Source organism: Eriocheir sinensis, chromosome 59, assembly GCF_024679095.1.
Source record: "Eriocheir sinensis breed Jianghai 21 chromosome 59, ASM2467909v1, whole genome shotgun sequence".
NCBI lineage: Eukaryota > Metazoa > Arthropoda > Malacostraca > Decapoda > Varunidae > Eriocheir > Eriocheir sinensis.
The window spans coordinates 9,263,117-9,284,698 of NC_066567.1; the positions used below are offsets into that span (position 1 = coordinate 9,263,117).

Consider the following 21,582-nt stretch of genomic DNA (forward strand, 5'->3'; position numbering starts at 1 on the left):
CTCCATTTCCTCACGCCCGCTGCCATAACTAACATATATTTTTCTCTTCTTTCACAGGCTAACAACTCGTACACGCGGGACCAGTGGCTTCACTCGATAATATGGAAGGTAAGCTGAAAGAAAACGGGATGTTGCTATCTATGCCAAGGAGGAACTATGTCAGTCCTCTTAGTATGATTTCACGAGCGCTTCCGTCCTTGGTCATCCTCTTCGGGTCGGGAAATTTAGATGCAAGAGGAAGGAATGTGGACGACGTTTGGGGACTATGAAGGAGGTTGACACACACACACACACACACACACACACACACATACACACACACACACATACGCACAGACGCCGACACGTACTCACACACACGCTTCTCATTCTTAGTTTCGTTCTGGGAAATAATTTACTCATTCATTCATTGTTCCTTCCCTTGACGGATGTGACGAAACGAATGGAGTGAGGTCCTCCTCCTCCTCCTCCTCCTCTTCTCCTCCTCCTCCTCCTCCTCCTCTTCTCCTCCTCCTCCTCCTCCTCCTCCTCCTACTCTTCTCCCACCTTCCACCTCCTCCTCCTCCTCCTCCTCCTCCTCCTACTCCTACTCCTACTCCTACTCTTCTCCTCCTCCTCCTACTCTTCCTACTCCTCCTCCTCCTCCTCCTACTCCTACTCTTCTCCCACCTTCCACCTCCTCTTCCTCCTACTCCTCCTCCTCCTCTTCCTACTCCTACTCTTCTCCCACCTTCCACCTCCTCCTCCTCCTACTCCTCCTCCTCCTCTTCCTACTCCTACTCTTCTCCCACCATCCACCCCCTCCGCCTCCTCCTCCTCCTCCTCCTCCTCCTACTCCTACTCTTCTCCCACCTTCCTCCTCCTCCTCCTCCTACTACTACTACTACTACTACTACTACTACTACTACTACTACTACTACTACTACTAAGTCTTTGCTTTCTAAACTGCCCTTTTTCGGATTCTATCCCTCTCTCTGTTCCTTTATCTCCAGTTTCCCTTCCGGCCGTTCTATCTCTGCGGTGGTAGACGGTCACTGCTCTTCCCCTAAACCTATCAACAGTGACGTTCCACAGAGCTTTCCTATCACCCACTCTCTTCCTGTTATTCATCAATGATCTTCCTTCCATAACAAACTGTCCTGTCCACTCATACGCCGACGACTCCACTCTGCATTATTCAACTTCTTTCAATAGAAGATCATCACAACAGGAAGTACACGACTCCAGACTGGAGGCTGCAGAACGCTTAACCTCAGACCTTGCTATCATTTCCGATTGGGGCAGAAGGAACCTTGTGTCCTTCAATGCCTCAAAAACTCAATTTCTCCACCTATCAACTCGACACAATCTTCCAAACACCTATCCCCTATTCTTCGACAACACTCAGCTGTCACCTTCTTCAACACTAAACATCCTCGGTCTATCCTTAACTCAAAATCTCAACTGGAAACTTCATATCTCCTCTCTCGCTAAATCAGCTTCCTCGAGGTTGGGCGTTCTGTATCGTCTCCGCCAGTTCTTCTCCCCCGCGCAGTTGCTATCCATATACAGGGGCCTTGTCCGCCCTCGTATGGAGTATGCATCTCACGTGTGGGGGGGCTCCACTCACACAGCTCTTCTGGACAGAGTGGAGTCTAAGGCTCTTCGTCTCATCAGCTCTCCTCCTCCTACTGATAGCCTTCTACCTCTTAAATTCCGCCGCGATGTTGCATCTCATTCTATCTTCTATCGAACTTTTCACGTTAACTCTTCTTTTGAACTTGCTAATTGCATGCCTTCCCCTCCCATGCCGCCCCGCTGCAAACGATTTTCAACTCGTGCTCATCCCTACACTGTCCAAACCCCTTATGCAAGAGTTAACCAGCATCTTCACTCTTTCATCCGACACGCTGGTAAACTCTGGAACATCTTCCTTCATCTGTATTTCCTCCTGCCTACGACTTGAACTCTTTCAAGAGGAGGGTATCAGGACACCTCTCCTCCCGAAATTGATCTTTCTTTCGGCCACCTCTTTTAATTCTTTTTGGGAGCAGCGAGTAGCGGGCTTTTTTTTATTATTGTTTTCTTTTTTTGTGCCCTTGAGCTGCCTCCTTTGTTGTAAAAAAAAAAAAAAACTACTACGTCTAATGCCACGTTTCTTCTCCTTTCCAGAAAAACGTCTTTAAGTACAGAAACGTTTTACAGACAGCGCAGAGACCGGAAGTGCTCCTGAAAGAACTGAAGGTGAGAGAGAGAGAGAGAGAGAGAGAGAGAGAGATGGATAAAGATAGAGTGAGAGTAAGAATAATGATGCTCCTGATACTAATACTAATACTGTCATGAACTTACATCTCTTTACATATATCACCAGCGGGCTTTGAGATTTACCGAGAGAAAGATAGATAGATAGATAGCAATAGAGATGGATAGAGAGAGAAAAAAAGACGCTACTTCTAATGCTGATATTAATACAGTCACCTGTTTATATTTCTTTACATATATCACCAGAGGGCTTTGAGATTTACCTAGAGAAAGAGAGATAGATTGATAATGGTGAATAGTTCGATAGAGAGAGAATAATGTTGCTACTTCTAATACTAATACTAATACAGTCACCCGTTTATATTTATTTACATATATCACAAGCAGGTAGGAGTTTTGTGGGCATTTCCAGGGGGGGGTTTCTGACCCTGGTGGTAGCTTGACCCTTCCTCTGTACCGTGAACCTTAAAACACCCATTAGAGCCCGACTGTTGTATGACCCTTTCGTTGGAGTTTTGGGGGGCATTTCCAGGGGTAGTTTTATGACGCTGGTGGTAGTTTGACCCTTCCTTTGTACCGTGAACCTTAAAAACACACATTAGAGCCCGATTGATCCCCTTTTCTACCTTTGGAAAGATGATGTGAGGGTTGGAAGGGTCTGAGAGGAGTACCAACCTGTCCCCTGAGTCACTGTTCTTAGGGCCGGTCTTACAGTCCTTTCGGGAGCGGCAAAACGAAAACGCGCACCAGGTTTGTTGGCTGGCGTACGAGAGCCAGGCGCCCGTCTTACACTCAAAGATTTACGCTCCCCAACGAGACCCGCACCGAACTTAAATCGTCGGCAATGTTGGTATAACTGGTCGGGCGAGGTTGGCGAGCGTGAGCGTGAAAACGTAAACAAAGTCACGTGATTTATCGGCGCGTACCATGAACTGTACAGCGACCAAAGTCGTTTTTCTCGAGATAAATCATGTTTTCAGCATTACCTCGTCTCCAGGTAAAGTTGTGGGCATGCCTCAAAGCTGCGTGCGGCCTCTGTGTTTGTCCGCCTTACTTGTCCTTGAGTCTGTGGTGGGTAATAATAATTATGACAGGGCCAGTGTGATATTCCTGCTACCCACAGTTTATCTTCCCAAAGTTTTCCTAGATACCCATTAGTTGGTCAGCCCAAAAGGGTCCATGAACAGCTGGGTGAGCTGCGTGTCGACTAATCAAGCTGAGATTCATACACGGACACACGGATTTGCTGCTGAACCTGCTAACCAATGCACCAGTGTTTCTTTAATCTTCTCCTGGGCATTTTTGACGTGCGGCCCTCCCAGCTGTTCACTCTCCTTTTCAGTGTGATAAAAAAAGGGGGAGTAGAGGATAAAACACCCCAAGGACGAATATTTACAGTCTTTGGTAAATAGTTTAGCTCTGCCACTTCAAAATATCATGTACTCTTCCAAACTGTGGGCAAAGGGCAAAAATAAATGCTATTTAACCATAATATGAAGGTGTACTTTATAAGTAACTAACCTAAGCAGACGTAACATAACCAAACCAAAACCAAAAGTGTTATAATTAGTTTTACCATGTAGATATCATTGCAAAATAAAATTTCTACGGTGTAGATACTTTCCCTTGTAGATAACAAGCCAAAGTACGGTGTAGATATTTTTTTTCTTGTAGATAACAAGCCAAAGTAGCACCACCTAACCACTGCAGCCACTGCCCCGACTGTCCACTGCACTGACAGTACTGGCAGGGTTATGTTAGGTTTGTTTAGATTAGTTAGCCTTCTTTAGTACTTCTATTGAACTACCTACTTGTTTGTTTATTTTCTTCAAATTATAATGGTATTGAGTATTATTAATCTGAAAACAAAAAGGAACAAAGCAGGGGGAATTGTTTCTTCACTCAAAGAAATGGATATTTGGGAAAACCTGGGGAAAGTAAACTGGTAACTCTCCTGTCACACTAGCCATGTCCCAGGATAATTAGTTCTTACCAACAACCAGCTCTAGGGCCAGCAAGATGGAGATGAGCAATGAGGCCACATGCAGCTATAGCATATGCCCCCAACTCTACCTTTATTTATTTAGCATGGGGTAAAGGTAAAGAATGTATCGTTGTTTCACATTAATATTTTATTGATAAAATATTTTTATTTAGCCTTAGTACGTGCGATGAAAAAGGATTACACAGTCTAATAATTTATTTTTCCATGTTGAAAATACAGGTAAACTTACTACCAGGTAAAGATTTTCTTACAGCAAAAGGTCTTTTATGATATTTGTATCTTGACTGCTCTTTGATGCTATATATGGACACAGTCACCACAGGACAGCCCCAGGGAGCAGAAATATTGGATGATCCTGTCACTATTCTCTGACCCTGGTGGTAGCTTGACCCTTCCTCTGTACCGTGAACCTTAAAACACTCATTAGAACCAAACTGATCTTATTTTCGGCCTTTGGAAGCATGATGTGAGGGTTGGAGGCGTCTGAGGGGAGTACCAACCTGTGCCTTGAGTCGCTGTGCTTAGTCTCTCTTCGTCTTTGCAGAACCTGGTGGAGCTGTCGCTGTCCACGCCGCTCCACGACCATTCCGTGTGCCGTGTGCCGCTCGAACTCGCCTCCAACATCCTGACCACGGTAAGCACACGCAGACACATTGATAAAGCACACATGGTAAGCACACGCCAGCCTTGCCAAATTATCGTACTCATCGCATTGCATTTTCGTACTTTCTGACCGATAACCATAGCCAAAAAAAAAAAAAAAAACATCGATAAGTAACAGTTTTAACGCTAACTTTATTTTTCTATCGTTATTTGCTGAGGTACGAGAGTTTGGGGCTTAAAAATGATGAATATAGTGTGTTGAGTACGATAACATGGCAACGCTGGCACACACGCGCACATTGATAAAGAAGAAGTATAAAAGATAAGATAAGATAAGTTAAGATAAGATAAGGGAATGAACCAAGGAGATAACACGAGATGATGATGATTTAGGAATACATACACACAAAAAAAGAGAGAAACAAAAATAAGTAAACAAACTAAAGCGAAATAGAAAAATACAGTAAGCGAGATGTAAAGAAGAAATCAATAAATAAGTAATAAATAAAATACACACAAAAAAATAGAGAGAAACAAAAATAAGTAAACAATAGAAAAATACAGTAAACGAGATATATAGAAAAGAAGAAATCAATAAATAAGTAATAAATAAAATACACACAAAAAAATAGAGAGAAAGAAAAATAAGTAAACAGACTAAAGTGAAATAGAAAAATACAGTAAACGTAATGTAAAGAAAAGAAGAAATCAATAAAAAAGTAATAAATAAAGATAAAAGAAAAGTCAATCACCCATTAAAATAAAATAAAATTGAAAAATGAAATAAAAGAAAAGGAAACATATCAATAAATTCGTAAGATAAAGTAAAACAGAGAAAAGACAAGAGAAGAAATCAAGAAACAAAACAAAATAAAATAAATGATTGTGATAATAAATAAAAAAAAAACATAAATAAAAATAACCTTACACACACACACACACACACACACACACACACACACACACACACACACACACACACACACACACATTCCTTACATGCCACTCCACGTACACGACAAAATAACGGACACATGTTTTATATACCACGAGAAGGAGGAGGAGGAGGAAGAGGAGGAGGAGGAAGAGGAGTAGGAGGAGGGGGTAATGGTGGTAGCGGTAACGATGATGGGACAGAACACACACACACACACACACACACACACACACACACACACACACACGGTGATACAAAAACAAGAAAAAAAAAAATTCCGTTGCCTTTGCATAATTTTGTCATTTTATCTTCATCTTTTTTTTTTTCCTTTTTTTATCTTCTTATTCGTATTTTCTTCTCCTTTTCCTCCTCCTCCTCCTCCTCCTCTTCCTCCTCCTCCTCCTCCTCCTCCTCCTCCTTTCTTTTTTTTTTATTTCCATCTGTAAACACAATCTTTTTTTTTTTTTTTTGGTCTTTCTGGCAATATGTGTTGTCTAGGCTCTTCTTTCTCCTCCTCCTCCTCCTCCTCCTCCTCCTCTTCTCTCTCTCTCTCTCACACTTAAAGATGAACACCCACTAAGAATTGTAACTGCTTCAGAACGCTCTCCTCCTCCTCCTCCTCCTCCTCCTCTCCTTCTCTTTCTCCAACACTTCCTCCTTCCTTCCTCTTCTCCTTTCTTGCAGCTCTGTGGATGATGTACGTCCCTCCTCCTCCTCCTCCTCCTCCTCCTTTTTTCTTGTTCTTCTTTCTCCTCCTTCTATTACTCATTTTATTTTTTTCTCAACTTTTACCACCATCTCCTCCTCCCCCTCCTCCTCCCCCACCTCCTCCTCCTCCTCCTCCTCCTCCTCGGAATATGAAACCGATGAAACTTATTTAAAATGGACATAAAGGGATTTTTCTTGGTGAGAGAGAGAGAGAGAGAGAGAGAGAGAGAGAGAGAGAGAGAGAGAGAGAGAGAGAGGGGTTGCACTCCGTTGGATGAGATCATTACCAAAGTGAGGGTGTGCGTGGTTCTCTCTCTCTCTCTCTCTCTCTCTCTCTCTCTCTCTCTCTCTCTCTCTCTCTCTCTCTCTCTCTCTCTCTCTCTCTCTCTCTCTCTCTCTCTCTCTCTCTCTCTCTCTCTCTCTCTCTCTCTCTCTCTCTCTCTCTCTCTCTCTCTCTCTCTCTCTCCTTTCCTCCTAATCTCCCTCATTCTCCTCCTGCCATAACCTGCTTACTTTTTTTCTCTCTCCTCTCTTCCTCACTAATTTTTCCTCCTCCTCCTCCTCTTTATCCTCCTCCTTATCTTCCTATATCTTTCTATATATAATCAACTTCTTTCCGTTTTTCATCAATGTTCTTCTAACCGTTTTCAATGTTCTTTCCCGTTTCCCTTCGCATCTCCAGCCGTTTTCTATGTTTCCTCCAACCTCTTCCCGTTTTCTACCACTTCTAACCGTTTTCAGTCAGTTTCTTCCCGTTTTCTATCTTTTCAACCCGTTTTCCTTTACCCATCTTTCTCCTCCAACCTTTTCTATCTTTCTCCTCCAACCTCTTCCCGTTTTCTACTACTTTTAACCGTTTCCACTCAATTACTTCCCGTTTTCCTTTACCTATCTAACCGTTCTCTATCTTTCTCCTCCAACCTCTTCCCGTTTTCTGCCACTTCTAACCGTTTTCAGTAAATTTATTCCCGTTTTCCATCACTACAACCCGTTTTCCTTTACCTATCTAACCGTTTTCTTTTATTCTCTTCATACTCAACTCGTTCCCCTTTACCTATCTAACCGTTCTCTATCTTTCTCCTCCAACCTCTTCCCGTTTTCTACCACTTCTAACCGTTTTCAGTCAATTTCTTCCCGTTTTCCCTCACATCAACCCGTTTTCCTTCACCTATCTAACCGTTTTCTTCTTTTCTCATCCAACCTCTCAATTTCTTTTCGTTTTTTATCACTTCAACCCGTTTTCCTTCACCTATCTAACCGTTTTCTTCCTTTCTCCTCCACTCAACAGGGCGAGAAATGGCTAAGTCGTCAGATCACAGAGGAGATCATCGTGACCCTCGCCCCGCTGCTCGAGAACAACCAACCCTCGCCGGAGATCTGCCAGTTCTTCTCGCAGCACTGCACGGACAACCCCCGATCCTGCCTCGTCATCGACATGTTCACGCCCATCATCAAGCGAATCCTCAAGCACAATGTGGTGAGGGGGGTGGGGCTAACCGGGGCCGTCTCGGGGTCAGAGCAAGTCGCCATTGGTATAGCTTTTGGGGCGAGCGAAGAGGTGTGTTGCGAGGTAAGGCGTGAGGACTGAGGAGGAGGAGGAGGAGGTGATAGTGGGTCAGTGTGGGGTAGCTGCGTGGTTTGTGTTGTGGCTTTGCTTTGGGAAGGTTAGGTTAAGTTAGGTTTTGCTTTGCCGGAGGTTAGTTTTGCTTGAAGACGGCAATCTGTGTGAGTCAAGAAGAGGTGTGTTCTGAGCTAATAAGGTAATTGAACAGTTCTTGTGGTGACTTTTGCTTTGGGAAGGTTAGATTAGGTTTTGCTTTGCCGATATGTGTGAATCAAGAAGAGGTGTGTTCTGAGTTAAAAGGGTAATTGAATAGTTCTTCTGGTGACTTTTGCTTTGGGAAGGTTAGGTTAAGTTAGGTTTTGCTTTGCCGGAGGTTAGTTTTGCTTTAAGACGGCAATGTGTGAGTCAAGAAGAGGTGTGTTCTGAGCTAATAAGGTAATTGAACAGTTCTTGTGGTGACTTTGCTTTTGGGAAGACGAACTGTGTGGGGAAGGAAGACGTGTGTGTGTGTGTGTGTGAGAGAGAGAGAGAGAGGTGAAGATTCAGGTTGTTAGGTAATTTGGAGACAATTAAGTGGTTTTTCCGTGGTTGTCTTGTGATTGTTCCTACTCATAAAAGGATAAGAAAAGACGCTAGGCCAGAGGAGTAAGGTTGGTTAGTTTAAGGTTAATTAGTAGGTATCTTGAAAGTCATTGTGAGATGGTTTTAGTACGAGCTTATTTGAACCTGATTCGAAACATAGCCCTGACAGATTCGAACCGTTGTCTTGAACTAACCAGCGCTAAATAAGGAACGTAACTCAACTTGATCGCATCCTAGCCTTACATAATAGCAACACAGCCCCAAAATACATAACCTAGCCCCATAAGATTAGCAACCTAGCCCTTTAAACTCAACCTAGCACTAGTGAACCAACGAAACTTAGACTGCTTCAAGTGGTTCGAATCGTCCAGGAATATGAGCTTTTGGGGGGCAGTGAGGGCAGTTGCGTGTTGGCAGTGGCATTGGTGGGAGTGAGGTGTGGTGTCTTCTGCCCATGGGAAGGTCTGTCCTGTCTATCTACTTTTCTGTCTGTCTGTCTGTGAGCTTAAGTAAGAAAATGCGTTAGGTAAGGACAGAATAAGAATGTTAGGAATAGTTAAGTAGTGGTAGTGAGTTCGTAAGGCAAGTGAGGTAACGAGAGCTTGTTAGGTAAGGATGAAGGGAGGCAAAGACAGAGGCGGGTAATTACTGTTCTTTTAGGTTAATTAAGGTAAGGTGGAATTTGTTATTGGTTGTGGCTTTGCGTAGATAAGAGTGCTAGTGGTGGTGGTGGTGGTAGTAGTAGTAGTGGTAATAGTAGTAGTAGATATTGCAAGGGAGGAAATATGGTAAAGTGGGAATGCGGTAATAGTAATGGTGGTAGTAGTAGTAGTAGTAGTAGTAGTAGTAGTAGTAGAAGTAGTAGTAGTAGTAGTAGTAGTAGTAGCAGTAGAGGGAGGATAGTAAAAGAAAGGGAAGGAAAAGGATACTACTAAAGGGAAAAGAAAGGAAAGGGAAGAGAAAGGAAGGGAAAGGAGAGGAAGGGAAAGACAGTAGTAGTAGTAGTAGCAGTAGTAGTAGTAGTAGTAGTAGTAGTAGTAATAGTAAACAGCTTTAATTGGTGAAGGAAGGCAAGGGAGAAAATAATGGAGCCTCAAAGTAGCAAAAAAAAAAAAGTCTTATTAATTTAAGTTTCATAATTAATTTTCTCCGTGTGGGAAGTTCGCCTTATCAGTAACGAGTAATTTTTCTTTGGTGTTTGTCTGCAACTTTTTTTTACCTTCAACTTTCTCGACCCTGATTAGATTCTTATTACCAAAGAGTTCTCATTTCACGGCATTTTCCCCGTTTTTTTATTTTACTAGTTTTCCCTTTTTTTATTTTACTAGTTTCCCCTTTTTTATATTTTACTTGTTTCCCTTTTTTTATTTTACTAGTTTCCCCTTTTTTATTTTACTAGTTTCCCCCTTTTTTTATTTTACTAGGTTTCCCTTTTTTTATTTTACTAGTTTCCCCTTTTTTTATTTTACTAGTTTCCCCTTTTTTATTTTACTAGTTTCCCTTTTTTTATTTTACTAGTTTCCCCTTTTTATTTTACTAGTTTTCCCTTTTTTTATTTTACTAGTTTCCCCTTTTTATTTTACTAGTTTTCCCTTTTTTATATTTTACTAGTTTCCCCTTTTTTATATTTTACTAGTTTCCCCTTTTTTATATTTTACTAGTTTCCCCTTTTTTATATTTTACTAGTTTCCCCTTTTTTTATTTTACTAGTTTCCCCTTTTTTATATTTTACTAGTTTCCCCTTTTTTATATTTTACTAGTTTCCCCTTTTTTTATTTTACTAGTTTCCCCTTTTTTTCATTTCACTGATTTTCCTTGTTTTTTTTTAGTATGTATAAATCACTGCTTTCTGTTATTCATTATATGTTGACAATAATTCTAACCTTTTGTCTTATTTTGAGTAACTTTATTTTCATTTGTAACTTTTTTGTAGCTATATATATTTTTTATTATTCTAAGTTTTGTGTATTATTTTCCATTTCTGCTTATTGTTCTTTGTTCTTAGTTATTTTAGTTGCATTCTTAACTTCTTTCTCTCTATTTTTTTTTTAACATTTACATCTGTTAATCTTTTTTTTCTTACACTTTATTCACTTACATTAAACCTTTTTTCTGTATATACTTTTTACCGTTTCCGTCTACGTTTCTTGATCTTTTTCTTCAACATTCTATTTTTCGTGAACATATTTATTCTGCATATCTTAATCATTTTCTTCCATCACATTATTTTCACTTTTAACATAATTTTTTTCTGTATATATATATTTTCTCATCCTCTACGTATGGTTCTCATAATCTTTTCTCTTCATTTTACTTTCCTTTGCAACTTTTCTATCTATTTCTTACTTATTCTTATCGCAATGTTTTCCTTTTATCATCTTTCTTGCAACTTTTTTCTGTGGATATACTTTCTCATAATATTTTCTCTTCATTTTCCTTTCCTTTGCAACTTTTCCGTCTATCATTTACTTATTCTTATCGTAATCTTTTCCTTTTATCACCTTTTTTGCACCTTTCTTTTCTCTGGATATTCTTTCTATTCTTTCTTTTCCTCTACGTCTTCTCATAATCATTCTCATAATCTTTTCTCTTCATTTTACTTTCCTTTGCAACTTTTCTATCAATTTCTTACTTATTCTTATCGCAATCTTTTCCTTTTATCACCTTTCTTGAACCTTTCTTTTCTCTGGATATTCTTTCATATCGTCTACGTCTACTTATCATAATCTTTCCTCTTCATTTTACTTTCCTTTGCACCTTTTCCGTCTATCATTTACTTATTCTTATCGTATCTTATCCTTTTATAATCTTTTTCTCTTGCAACTTTTTTTTCCGTGGGTGTTCTTTCTCATCCTCTACGTCTGCTCGGTTACACTCCTTTCCCCTCTGCCTGCCATCATCATCAGCTTTACTGTATCCAATTTTCTCGTAATTCCTCCCATTATCTTTCTCCTGCGCCTCGTCCCTTTCATCAGTTTTAATTCCTAACACTCCCCGCATAGCCCTTCCATCCCTTTCCCTTCCCTTCCTTTCCCTTCCATCCCTTTCCCTTCCCTTCCTTTCCCTTCCATCCCTTTCCCTTGCCTTCCTTTCCCTTCCATCCCTTTCCCTTCCCTTCCTTTCCCTTCCATCCCCTTTCCCTTCCCTTCCTTTCCCTTCCATCCCTTTCCCTTCCCTTCCTTTCCCTTCCATCCCTTTCCCTTCCCTTCCTTTCCCTTCCATCCCTTTCCCTTCCCTTCCTTTCCCTTCCATCCCTTTCCCTTCCCTTGCTTGCCCTTCCTTCCCTCGCTACCCTTCCCTCTTTTTCCCTTCCTCGCTCCCCTTCCCTTCCTTTCCCCTCCCTTGCTGCCCCTTCCTTCCTATCCCCTCCCTTGCTTGCCCTTTCCTCCCTTTCCCTCTCTTGCTTCCCTTCCCCTCCCTCGCTGTCCTCCCCTTCCTATCCCTCCCTTGCTTGCTTTCCCCTTCCTTCCCCTCCCTCGCTTGCCCTACCTTCCCTTTCCCCTTCCCTCGCTGCAGTTCCCTTCCTTTTCCCTCCCTCGCAGCTGCCCCCCCCCTCCCGTTCCCTTCCCTCGCTGCCCTTCCTTTTCCCTCCCTTGCTTGCCTTCCCCTCCCGTTCCCTTCCCTTGCTTGCCTCCCTCCTTTCCCCTCCCTCCTTCCCTCCCCTCCTCTCTGCTTCCCACTCCACTCAAACCTAATCTCTCCTGCATCCCCTTCCCCCTGTATACCATTTTTTGCTCTTTCCTCTCCCCTCTCACCCTTCCTCTTTATTTATCCCGTTTTAACACTTTATTTTTTGTGGTGTTTCCTTCAGTCTACTTTTTACTGGTCATTTTTTTATTTCCTATTTTGCAGTCTTTTTTTTCTTTCTTCTTCCCTCTCTCTCTTTTTTCAATGTCTTTTTTTGCTTGCTAGTCTTTAATTTGTTTCTGTTTCTTTATATTCTGTTTTGTTTTCTTATTTATCCTGTTTTTTTTCGTTTTTTTTTTACTTTTCTCTTTCCTGATATTTTTTGCAGTATTTTTCCTTTCTTATACTCTTTAATTGCTTTTTTTTTTCATTATTTCCTTTCCCTTCCTTCTTTATTTTATCGTTTGCACTTTACTCTTTCTTGTCCTTTTCTCTTTTTACTCCTTTTCGCACGCTACTTTCCTTTCCTCTTTTTCTATCTTCTTCTCTGTTATGGTTTTCTCTCTTCTTATTCATCCACTTTCCACTTTTGCTTCCATACTTTTTTTGTACTAATGTCCCCCTTTTATTTTTTTTTGTCCATTTTCCCATTTTCATTATCTCATTATCATCATCTCATTTTCTGGCAACATCATCATCATCCTTCCTCAACCCTTTCATACACCTTATATATTTTTTGTCCTTTTCATTCTTACTCTTTCTCTCTTCCTTATTAATTCCTTTTTTTGCATTTTATTTTTTGCACTTTTCCTGCTCACTTCTCTATCATCTTTTTTTTCTAGTCTAATCTTTTCATTTCATTTCATATTCTTTTTTTTCGTATTTACTTGTTCCTCTCCAATTCCTCTTCTTTTCATTTTTACTCCTTTCTGCTCCATCCTCTTTTCCTTTCCTCTTCTCTTTTATGGTTTTCTCCTCTAATTCATCCACTTTTCTTTTCCATCCTTTCCTTTTTTTTTCGTACAATCATATCCCCATTTTAGTTTCATTGTATCTAATTTTCCTTCATCTTCCTCCTCTTTCCTCTCATTCGTCCACCTTTGTTTTATCTTTCCCGTTTAATATTTTCCTTACTTTTTTATTTATTTGTTTCTTTTTCATTTTCCTTCAGTCGTCATCCTCCTCTCGCTCCTTCCCCGATCTGCCATTCCTCTTCAAGACCACGGCAAGTAGCTATTTGAACATTAGTCTTAACCGCTATCTTATTTTCTTATCTTATCCTCATTTGTAACTCTTTTCTGGATATACTTTTTCAACATGTTATCGCCTATCGGTCACCATCTCTCCATTTTATCATATTATTTACTTCTCTTATTTTTTCTAGTTTCTTAACCTCTATCTTATTTTATCATCTTATTCTCATTCGTAACTTTTTTTTATATTTATTTTTCAACATTTTATCGCCTATCGGTCACCATCTCTCCATTTTATCATATTCTTTACTTCTGCTTCTCTTTATTTTTCTAGTTTCTTATTAACCTCTATCTTGTTTCCTCATCTTATTCTCATTCGTAACTTTTTTTGAATATACTTTTCAACATTTTATCGCCTATCGGTCACCATCTCCAAATTTTATCATATTCTTTACTTTTTCTCTTCATTTTTCTAGTTTCTTATTAATTCCCACACTATTTTATCTTATTTTCCCTCCATTATTGTTATTTCCACCTCTTCTTTCTTTCCTTTTCCTCTTTATCATTATCTTTTCACTCGCCGTTGCTTTCATTTTAGTTTCTCATCAGTTGTTTCCGTGTCATAATTTACTTCCATTTATCATTATTTTCACTTCTCCGTCAGTCACCCCCTTTCCCTTTTTCCCTTCCACCCTTTCTTTCAGTTATCTAGTTAATCAATTATTCCCGCATCTCTTTTATCTTCTCTTTATCGTGTTAGTCTTCGTTTTTATTGTTTTTTCACATCCACCATTGCCATGTTTTGTTATTTTCTCTTCTCCGTCAATCACTATCTTTCTCTCGCTTCTTCCAAACCCGCCATCGCATTCCAGGACTTCGGCAAATATCCATATGTGAGATACCTTCATTTGCTTCGTTTCTTATAAGTTAATTCCCACCTGTGTCTTAATTCCCTTCCATACCTTCATTTGCTTCGTTTCTTATAAGTTAATTCCCACCTGTGTTATAATTTCCTTCCATTTATCATTAATTTCACTTGCTCCTCAATCACCACCTATCTCTCGCTTCTTCCTAACCCCCTATAGCTTTACAGGACACGTACATCTTCCTTTATTTAGTTTCCTTTCAGTTATTTCCACCTGTGTCTTAATTTCCTTCCATTACTTTTTACTTGCTCCTCAATAACCACCTTTCCTCAGCTCCTTCCTAACCCGCCATTGCATTCCAGGACTTCGGCAAATATCCATATGTGCGGCGCTTCGTTCAAGACTACATGCAGGCGTTGAACAGCCAGAACGACGGACGCAGGGTTGTGCACGAGTTTGTGGACGGGATGCACGGGCCGACCAGCACTTGCCCTCACCTGCGCGTCCTCCCGAACCTCGTCGCTACCTGCACCTCCGCCGTATGCGTGTTGGTGGCCGAGCAGAAGGACCAGGAGCGCCTCAACTCTATTACCAGGAACTCCGAGGACATCACCCATCACCTGCATTGTTACCTGAGTGTGCTGAATAAGATGTGAGTGAAGGGGCGGGTGTGTGTATTTACCTAGTTGTATTTACCTATACCTGGGCTTTACGCTCGTGTGGTCCTGTCTCCGTATCTGCATTTATCCAACTTTTCCTTAAAGCTTTGCACACTCCTCGCCGATACTGCATCCTCACTTAGTCTGTTCCAAACCTCTACATTTCTTTGTGGGAAGCTATATTTCTTTATGTCTCTCAAGCATCTTCCCTTCCTCAATTTTTTACTATGTCCTCTTGTGTTCCTGGTGGTAATTCCTTCTTTTAGTGGTAACTCCTCGTTGTCTACTTCTTCCATTTTGTTCAATAATTTATAGATTTGTATCAGGCCTTTCTCTTCTTTGTTCTAGTGTGTGTGTGTGTGGTTGTTTGTGTGCGTGAAAGGAAGGGGAAGAGAGAGGAAGAGTGTGTGTGAATGGGGATTGTCTACGTGTAAAATGAAGGGAGGAAGAAAAAGAAAGAGTGTGAACATTAGTGAGAAGGGAGTGTTGAGGGATGGTGCGTGCGTGCGTGCGTGCGTGTTTGTGAAATGAAGATGAGAGTAAGAGAGAGTTTGCAGGTTAATAAGATGTTAGTAAAGGGGGATTATGTGTGTGTGAAATGAAGGAAGATGAAGAAAAAGAAAGTTGAAAGATTAAGAATATGAGTGAAAGAGTGTGTTTGTGTGTTATGAAGAGAAAGAAGAAAGAGGAAAGAGAGAGAGCTTAATAAGATGAGAATGAAGAGGAAGCGTATGTGTTTGTGTGTAAAGAAGGAAGATAGAAAGAGAGAGTTGAAGATTACCAAAATTTAAACATATTACAGACATTAAATCGACAAAGCCCGGATTAAAAAGGAAAGAAGGATAACACAGCAGGGAATGACAGAGGGATATGAAAGGGAATGCGAACAGAGAGAGAGGGAGAGACATGAGTGAAGGGGTGAAACAGGAGTAAGGGGAGAGAGTGAATGGGGAGATGGGTGTGAAGAGGGGAGATTAGTAGGGGAGGAACTGGGTGTGGGGAAGGAAGGGGAAATAGGAATAATCTGAAGTAGAGTACAGTGATGAAGGGAAGGAAAGAAAGTGGGAGAGGAAGAGGGAGAAGGAGAGGGAAGGGGAGGAAGAGATGAGAGACAGAGAGGAGGAGAGGGAGAGGAAAGGAGGAAGAGAGGATTGGTGTGTGTGGGAGGAGGGAAAAAATATGTTAAAGGAGAATAGGGATGAAGGGAAGGAAAAAAGATGAGAGAAAAAGGGAGGGAAAGAAGACTCATACGTAAGGGGAAGGGGGAGAAATTGGAACAAGTTGAAGTAAAATAGGAACGAAGGGAAAGGAAGGAAAGTAGATGAGAGACGGAGGAAGAGAGATAGAGAGGAGAGAAGAGGGAGAGAGAGAGAGAAGCAAGCCTCATTCATTAAGGGTGTGTGTGTCGAGGGTGCGGTCACCTGCCCTCACCTCACCTGACACACCCTTGCTAATTGGACCGGAGTCACCTTGCACTGGCCACGAACCTTCCCACCTCCAGCCCTAATATTAGACACGAAACTAAGGGACAATTTAGCGATACCAGGGATATTTTTTTACATCTTAAGTAGTGCTAAAACGGGAGAGTATCTTGCATATTTTTCATGATTTCCAGTTTTTTGTGGTTTCAGTAATTTAACCCAGTAGCTGCGGGGATCATGTTTCTTAAAGGTCCCTCTAAGCGAGAAAAATGAGAAAAATCATCACTTATGCAAACCATTTCATAATACACATCAATGCATTTGTGATCAGTTTATGCATCATCTATTTTGGGGGGTTTACTGTATATCATGGCAAAAATATGGCCTGTCGCTGGTATATGGTGAAGCCACAAATTTGGCCCGTCGCTGGTACACGGTGAAGCCACAAATTTGGCCCGTTTCTGGTATACGGTAAAGCCACAAATTTGGCCCGTCGCTGGTACACGGTAAAGCCACAAATTTGGCCCCTTGCTGGTATACGGTAAAGCCACGAATTTGGCCCCTTGCTGGTATACGGTAAAGCCACAAATTTGGCCCGTTGCTGGTATACGGTAAAGCCACAAATTTGGCTCGACTCTGGTATACGGTAAAGCCACAAATTTGGCCCGACTCTGGTATACGGTAAAGCCACAAATTTGGCCCGTCGCTGCTACACGGTTAATGCCAAATAAAAATATACCCAAGTGTTGATTCCCCCTTTTGCCTTCCAGCTGTGAGTACGATGACTGGAGACCCGGCCTGGCCCAGCTCCTGCAGCCGATCCCCTTCCCCGACGAGGCGCTGGCGGACGAGGAGTTCATCAGGTGAGTCCCAGCAGGTGTATGTGTCATCATATGTGTCTTGTTCTTCATTCCTTCCTTTACTATTCTTTTGGACCCATTTGAGTATGTATCCTTCCCTTTGTCCCTATTTCTCCTCCTTCCCCTTTACACCAGTCCTCTCTCTCCCTTTCCCTCCCTCTCCTTCTTTCTAAATCATCAATGCATCCCTTTTACTGTCAATAATCCTCCCTTCCACTAATGCTTCCTTACTCCTATTTCTCCCCCTTCCCCTTCACACCAGTCCTCTCTCTCTCCCTTTCCCTCCCTCCCCTTCCCCTTCTTTCTAAATCATCAATGCATCCCTTCTGTCATCACTAATCCTCCCTTCCACAAACGCTTCCTTACTCCTATTTCTCCCCCTTCCCCCACACGCCAGTCCTCTCTCTCTCCCTTTCCCTCCCTCCCCTTCTCCTTCTTTCTAAATCATCAATGTATCCCTTCTGTCATCACTAATCCTCCCTTCCACAAACGCTTCCTTACTCCTATTTCTCCCCCTTCCCCCACACGCCAGTCCTCTCTCTCTCTCCCTTTCCCTCCCTCCCCTTCTCCTTCTTTCTAAATCATCAATGCATCCCTTCTGTCATCACTAATCCTCCCTTCCACAAATGCTTCCTTACTCCTATTTCTCCTCCTTCCCCCACACGCCAGTCCTCTCTCTCTCCCTTTCCCTCCCTCCCCTTCTCCTTCTTTCTAAATCATCAATGCATCCCTTCTGTCATCACTAATCCTCCCTTCCACAAACGCTTCCTTACTCCTATTTCTCCCCCTTCCCCCTCACACCAGTCCTCTCTCTCTCTCTCCCTTTCACTCCCTCCCCTTCTCCTTTCTAAATCATCAATGCATCCCTTCTGTCGTCAATAATCCTCCCTTCCACTAAAGCTTCCTTACTCCTATTTCTCCCCCTTCCCCTCCCTCTCCTTCTCCTTTCTAAGTCATCAATGCATCCCTTCTACCATCACTAATCCTTCCCTCCACTAATGCGTCCTTCCCCTGGCAGAGAGATCATGCCTGTCATTGAGAAGATCGGAACGGACCCGCGCTGTGAGGTCCACCAGATGGTTCTCGGGACACGGGAGGACAAGGAGGGATGGTTCAACGTCCTTTGCCCCTCCTCCCTTGCCTGTGTGGACGAGGGCATTGTTTGGGCGTCCATAGTGAGTGCCTGAAGCTTTGGTGGGGCTGTTGGTGGTTTGGGATCATTGAGGAAAGGTTAAGCAGGTATAGTTAGAGAAGAAAAAGGAAAGGGAGTCTACATAGGAAGGTTTAGGGCCGAGTCTATATAGGAGAGCGTAGGATAATAGGAGATATAGGAACCTTAGAGCGGAGTCTGTATAAGTTAAGGAGATATAGTTAGAGAATATAAAGGAAAGAAAAGTCAGAAAGGGAGTCTAGATAGGAAGGTTTAGGGCTAAGTCTATATAGGAGATCGTAGGATTACCTCTGTGGTGGATAGTGGAGCGTTTCCCATGTGGTATTGGTGTGCTGGATTTCCCCTCCCAATGTGCAGGACTTTACATTTTTCCTCATTGAATTGTAGCAGCCACTTTTTGTTCCATTCCTGTAGCTTGGTGATGTCCTCTTGTAGGAAATACGCAGTTAAGGGGTTAAGGAGTTGTAGCTAGCAAGGAAGACGGAACAGGAGCAAGTAATTGACGCCCAGCAATGCCGTGATACTAGATTCTCCTCTTTTAAATGAACTTAAGTCACAGGAAGAAGAAAATACTAACTCTGAGGATAACTATTACAAACAACTCATGTGTCCTCCACTTTCCAGCTTCAGACGCTCATCTCGTGCTGCTGCAAGAGAAAGAAGTTCCTGGGGATGCTGGCAAAGTCCCTGGGTGCCTGTATGCTGCTGGCCCTGCGCGGGAACAACACAGCTCAGGAGGTGCGTGCGTGTGTGTGTGTGAGAGAGAGAAGGAGATGGAGAATTTAAACGTTATTGCCGACATTGAGACGACAAAGCCAGGATTAAAAAGGAAAGAAGGATAACACTGCAGGGAATGACAGAGGGAATGCAAGGGAATGTGAACAGAAAGGGAAAGACGTGTGTGTGTGTGAGTGTGTGAGAGAGAGAAAGAGATGGAGAATTTAAACGTTATTGCTGACATTGAGACGACAAAGCCCGGATTAAAAAGGAAAGAAGGATAACACTGCAGGGAATGACAGAGGGAATGCAAGGGAATGTAAACAAAAAGGAAAAGACGTGTGTGTGTGTGTGTGTGTGTGTGTGAGAGAGAGAAAGAGATGGAGAATTTAAACGTTATTGCCGACATTGAGACGACAAAGCCAGGATTAAAAAGGAGAGATGGATAACACTGCAGGGAATGACAGAGGGAATACAAGGGAATGTGAACAGAAAGGGAGAGACATGGTTGAAGGAAATAAGGACCTACCTGTCATATACATACAGGAAAGGAGTCTCGCTTGTACGGCCCCATCTCTGCTATTATTTAACTTGGCCTTGTGTGTGTGTGTGTGTGTGTGTGTGTGTGTGTGTGTGTTAGTCGTGTTATGAGGCAATGAGCTACACTTGTGGGGCCCTGTTTCCATGTCTCAATCCATCAAATTTATAACTTTACACTAATTAAAAAGTTATGTGAGTGTGTGCGCGCGATGAACTAGGTAGATAATTTCACTAGTCGAGTTTTTCTTAAGGCAAGAGGAGGTAGAATAAGAAGAGGAGGAGGAAGCAGAGAAAGAAGAGGAGGAGGAGGAGGAAGAAAAAGATGAGGTGGAGGAGGAGGAGACAGACAGACAGTAACCCATCATCTCCTTCCCTTCCCAGGTGTTGTGTTTGATGCTTGAATGGAAGCTCATCGATGGGGCCGACCAGAGCCTGCAGGTGGTGACGACGCTGCAGTCCACACCCTCAGGCAAGCGCCACTACCAGGGACTGTGTGAGCGGCAGATGCACCTCCGGGAGCTGGTGAGTGGAGGGGACAGGGATGGCATGAGATGGCTAAGAGGGGACAGGTATGGAATGGAATGAAGGGGGACAGGGGCAGGACAGGGATGGAGTGGAGGCAGACAGGGAAGGGGTGGAGAGGAAAGGGATGGGATGGCATGGGTTGGAGTGGGAAGGGACAGGGATGGAATGGAGGGGAACAGGGATGGGAGGAACAGAAGGGGACAGGGGCAGGCCAGGGATGGAGTGGAGGCAGACAGGGAAGGGGTGGAGAGGAAAGGGATGGGATGGCATGGGTTGGAGTGGGAAGGGACAGGGATGGAATGGAGGGGAACAGGGATGGGAGGAACAGAAGGGGACAAGGACAGGGTGGAACAGAGGAGCTAACACAACATGACAATCAAGGACATTTAAGAAGATCCGCCCTCAAGAAGTTGCTCTAGACAGTCATTTGTTTACTCTAGATTTCCACCACTATTAACCTGAAAGCCCTATAGGTACCTTGATACTGTCTCGTTGCTTGAATATGACGGTGAGAAGAGAGTAAAGGGGAGGTTACTAGAGAACAAAAGAGCAATTGTAAAGATGTTAAGAACTCTGGAGGCTCGGCGAATGTTTCTTGAGATATTATAATCGAATTGCGAAGATATTTTTTTATTAGGTAGTCACACACTCTTGTTGCTTGAGTATGACGCTGAGAAGATGGAACTGAGGAAGGAGAGGTTAGTAGAGAAAAAATAGCCAGTGTGAAGATATTTTTTTATTACAAAGTTTAGTCACTCATCATCATCCCCAGACTCACTTTCCCCTGGTCCCCCACAGCAGCAGAAGGGCGGCCCCAGGAAGCTGACCCTGCCGAGCCGCAGCACCGACGCCGACGTGAACCGCATGCTGTCCTCCGGCTCCTTCGGTAACCTGGAGTGCCTGTCGCTGGCCTTCACGCGTGTCACCAGTGCCTGCGCCGAACAGCTCATCAAGCTGCCCACGCTACGCTACCTCAACCTCTGGGCCACTCAGGTCAGGACTCGCCTTGACTTACACACCTGCATAATATTAACACTTACAAAGCACGGCCTGCAATATTTTGTCCTTCAGTAATATTTTTAATGTATAATGTGACTTGATTCTAGTTAGAGATGCCACATTATTTTCCTCTTAACTGAGTGACCATAAAACTTACCTTGCTCTCCCTGCCACAGTTTGGTGATGTTGGCCTCCAGCTTATATCAGAACACCTCCACAAGCTGCAGGTCCTCAACTTGTGCGAGACTCCCGTCACAGACAAAGGTCTTGAGGCCCTGGCAGGTAAGGGAAAAAGCTCTATCTCTACTTGAGGTGCTGTAGTCCATTCATAGACATGTTAGATTCTAAGTAGAACTGCAGTCGG

The 21,582-nt window shown here is 42.7% G+C and overlaps 1 protein-coding gene across 6 annotated transcripts in view; it reads left to right on the forward strand.

The window, feature by feature from the left end:
- The window catches only part of LOC126985543 (C-Maf-inducing protein-like), a 125,826-nt gene that overhangs the window by 99,848 nt on the left and 4,396 nt on the right, over positions 1-21,582 (forward strand). For 2 of the 6 annotated variants that reach the window (XM_050840639.1, XM_050840641.1), the window contains 11 exons: positions 58-108; positions 2,152-2,223; positions 4,791-4,880; positions 7,783-8,064; positions 14,689-14,978; positions 17,177-17,269; positions 18,285-18,441; positions 19,062-19,175; positions 20,076-20,216; positions 21,018-21,212; positions 21,395-21,500. In XM_050840639.1, coding sequence (XP_050696596.1) covers positions 58-108; positions 2,152-2,223; positions 4,791-4,880; positions 7,783-8,064; positions 14,689-14,978; positions 17,177-17,269; positions 18,285-18,441; positions 19,062-19,175; positions 20,076-20,216; positions 21,018-21,212; positions 21,395-21,500 — 1,591 coding nt within the window. Of the gene's footprint in view, positions 1-57; positions 109-2,151; positions 2,224-4,790; positions 4,881-7,782; positions 8,065-13,438; positions 13,493-14,688; positions 14,979-17,176; positions 17,270-18,284; positions 18,442-19,061; positions 19,176-20,075; positions 20,217-21,017; positions 21,213-21,394; positions 21,501-21,582 lie in introns of all 6 variants that reach the window. The other 4 variants (XM_050840643.1, XM_050840644.1, XM_050840642.1 and 1 more) reach the window with 3 other exon arrangements.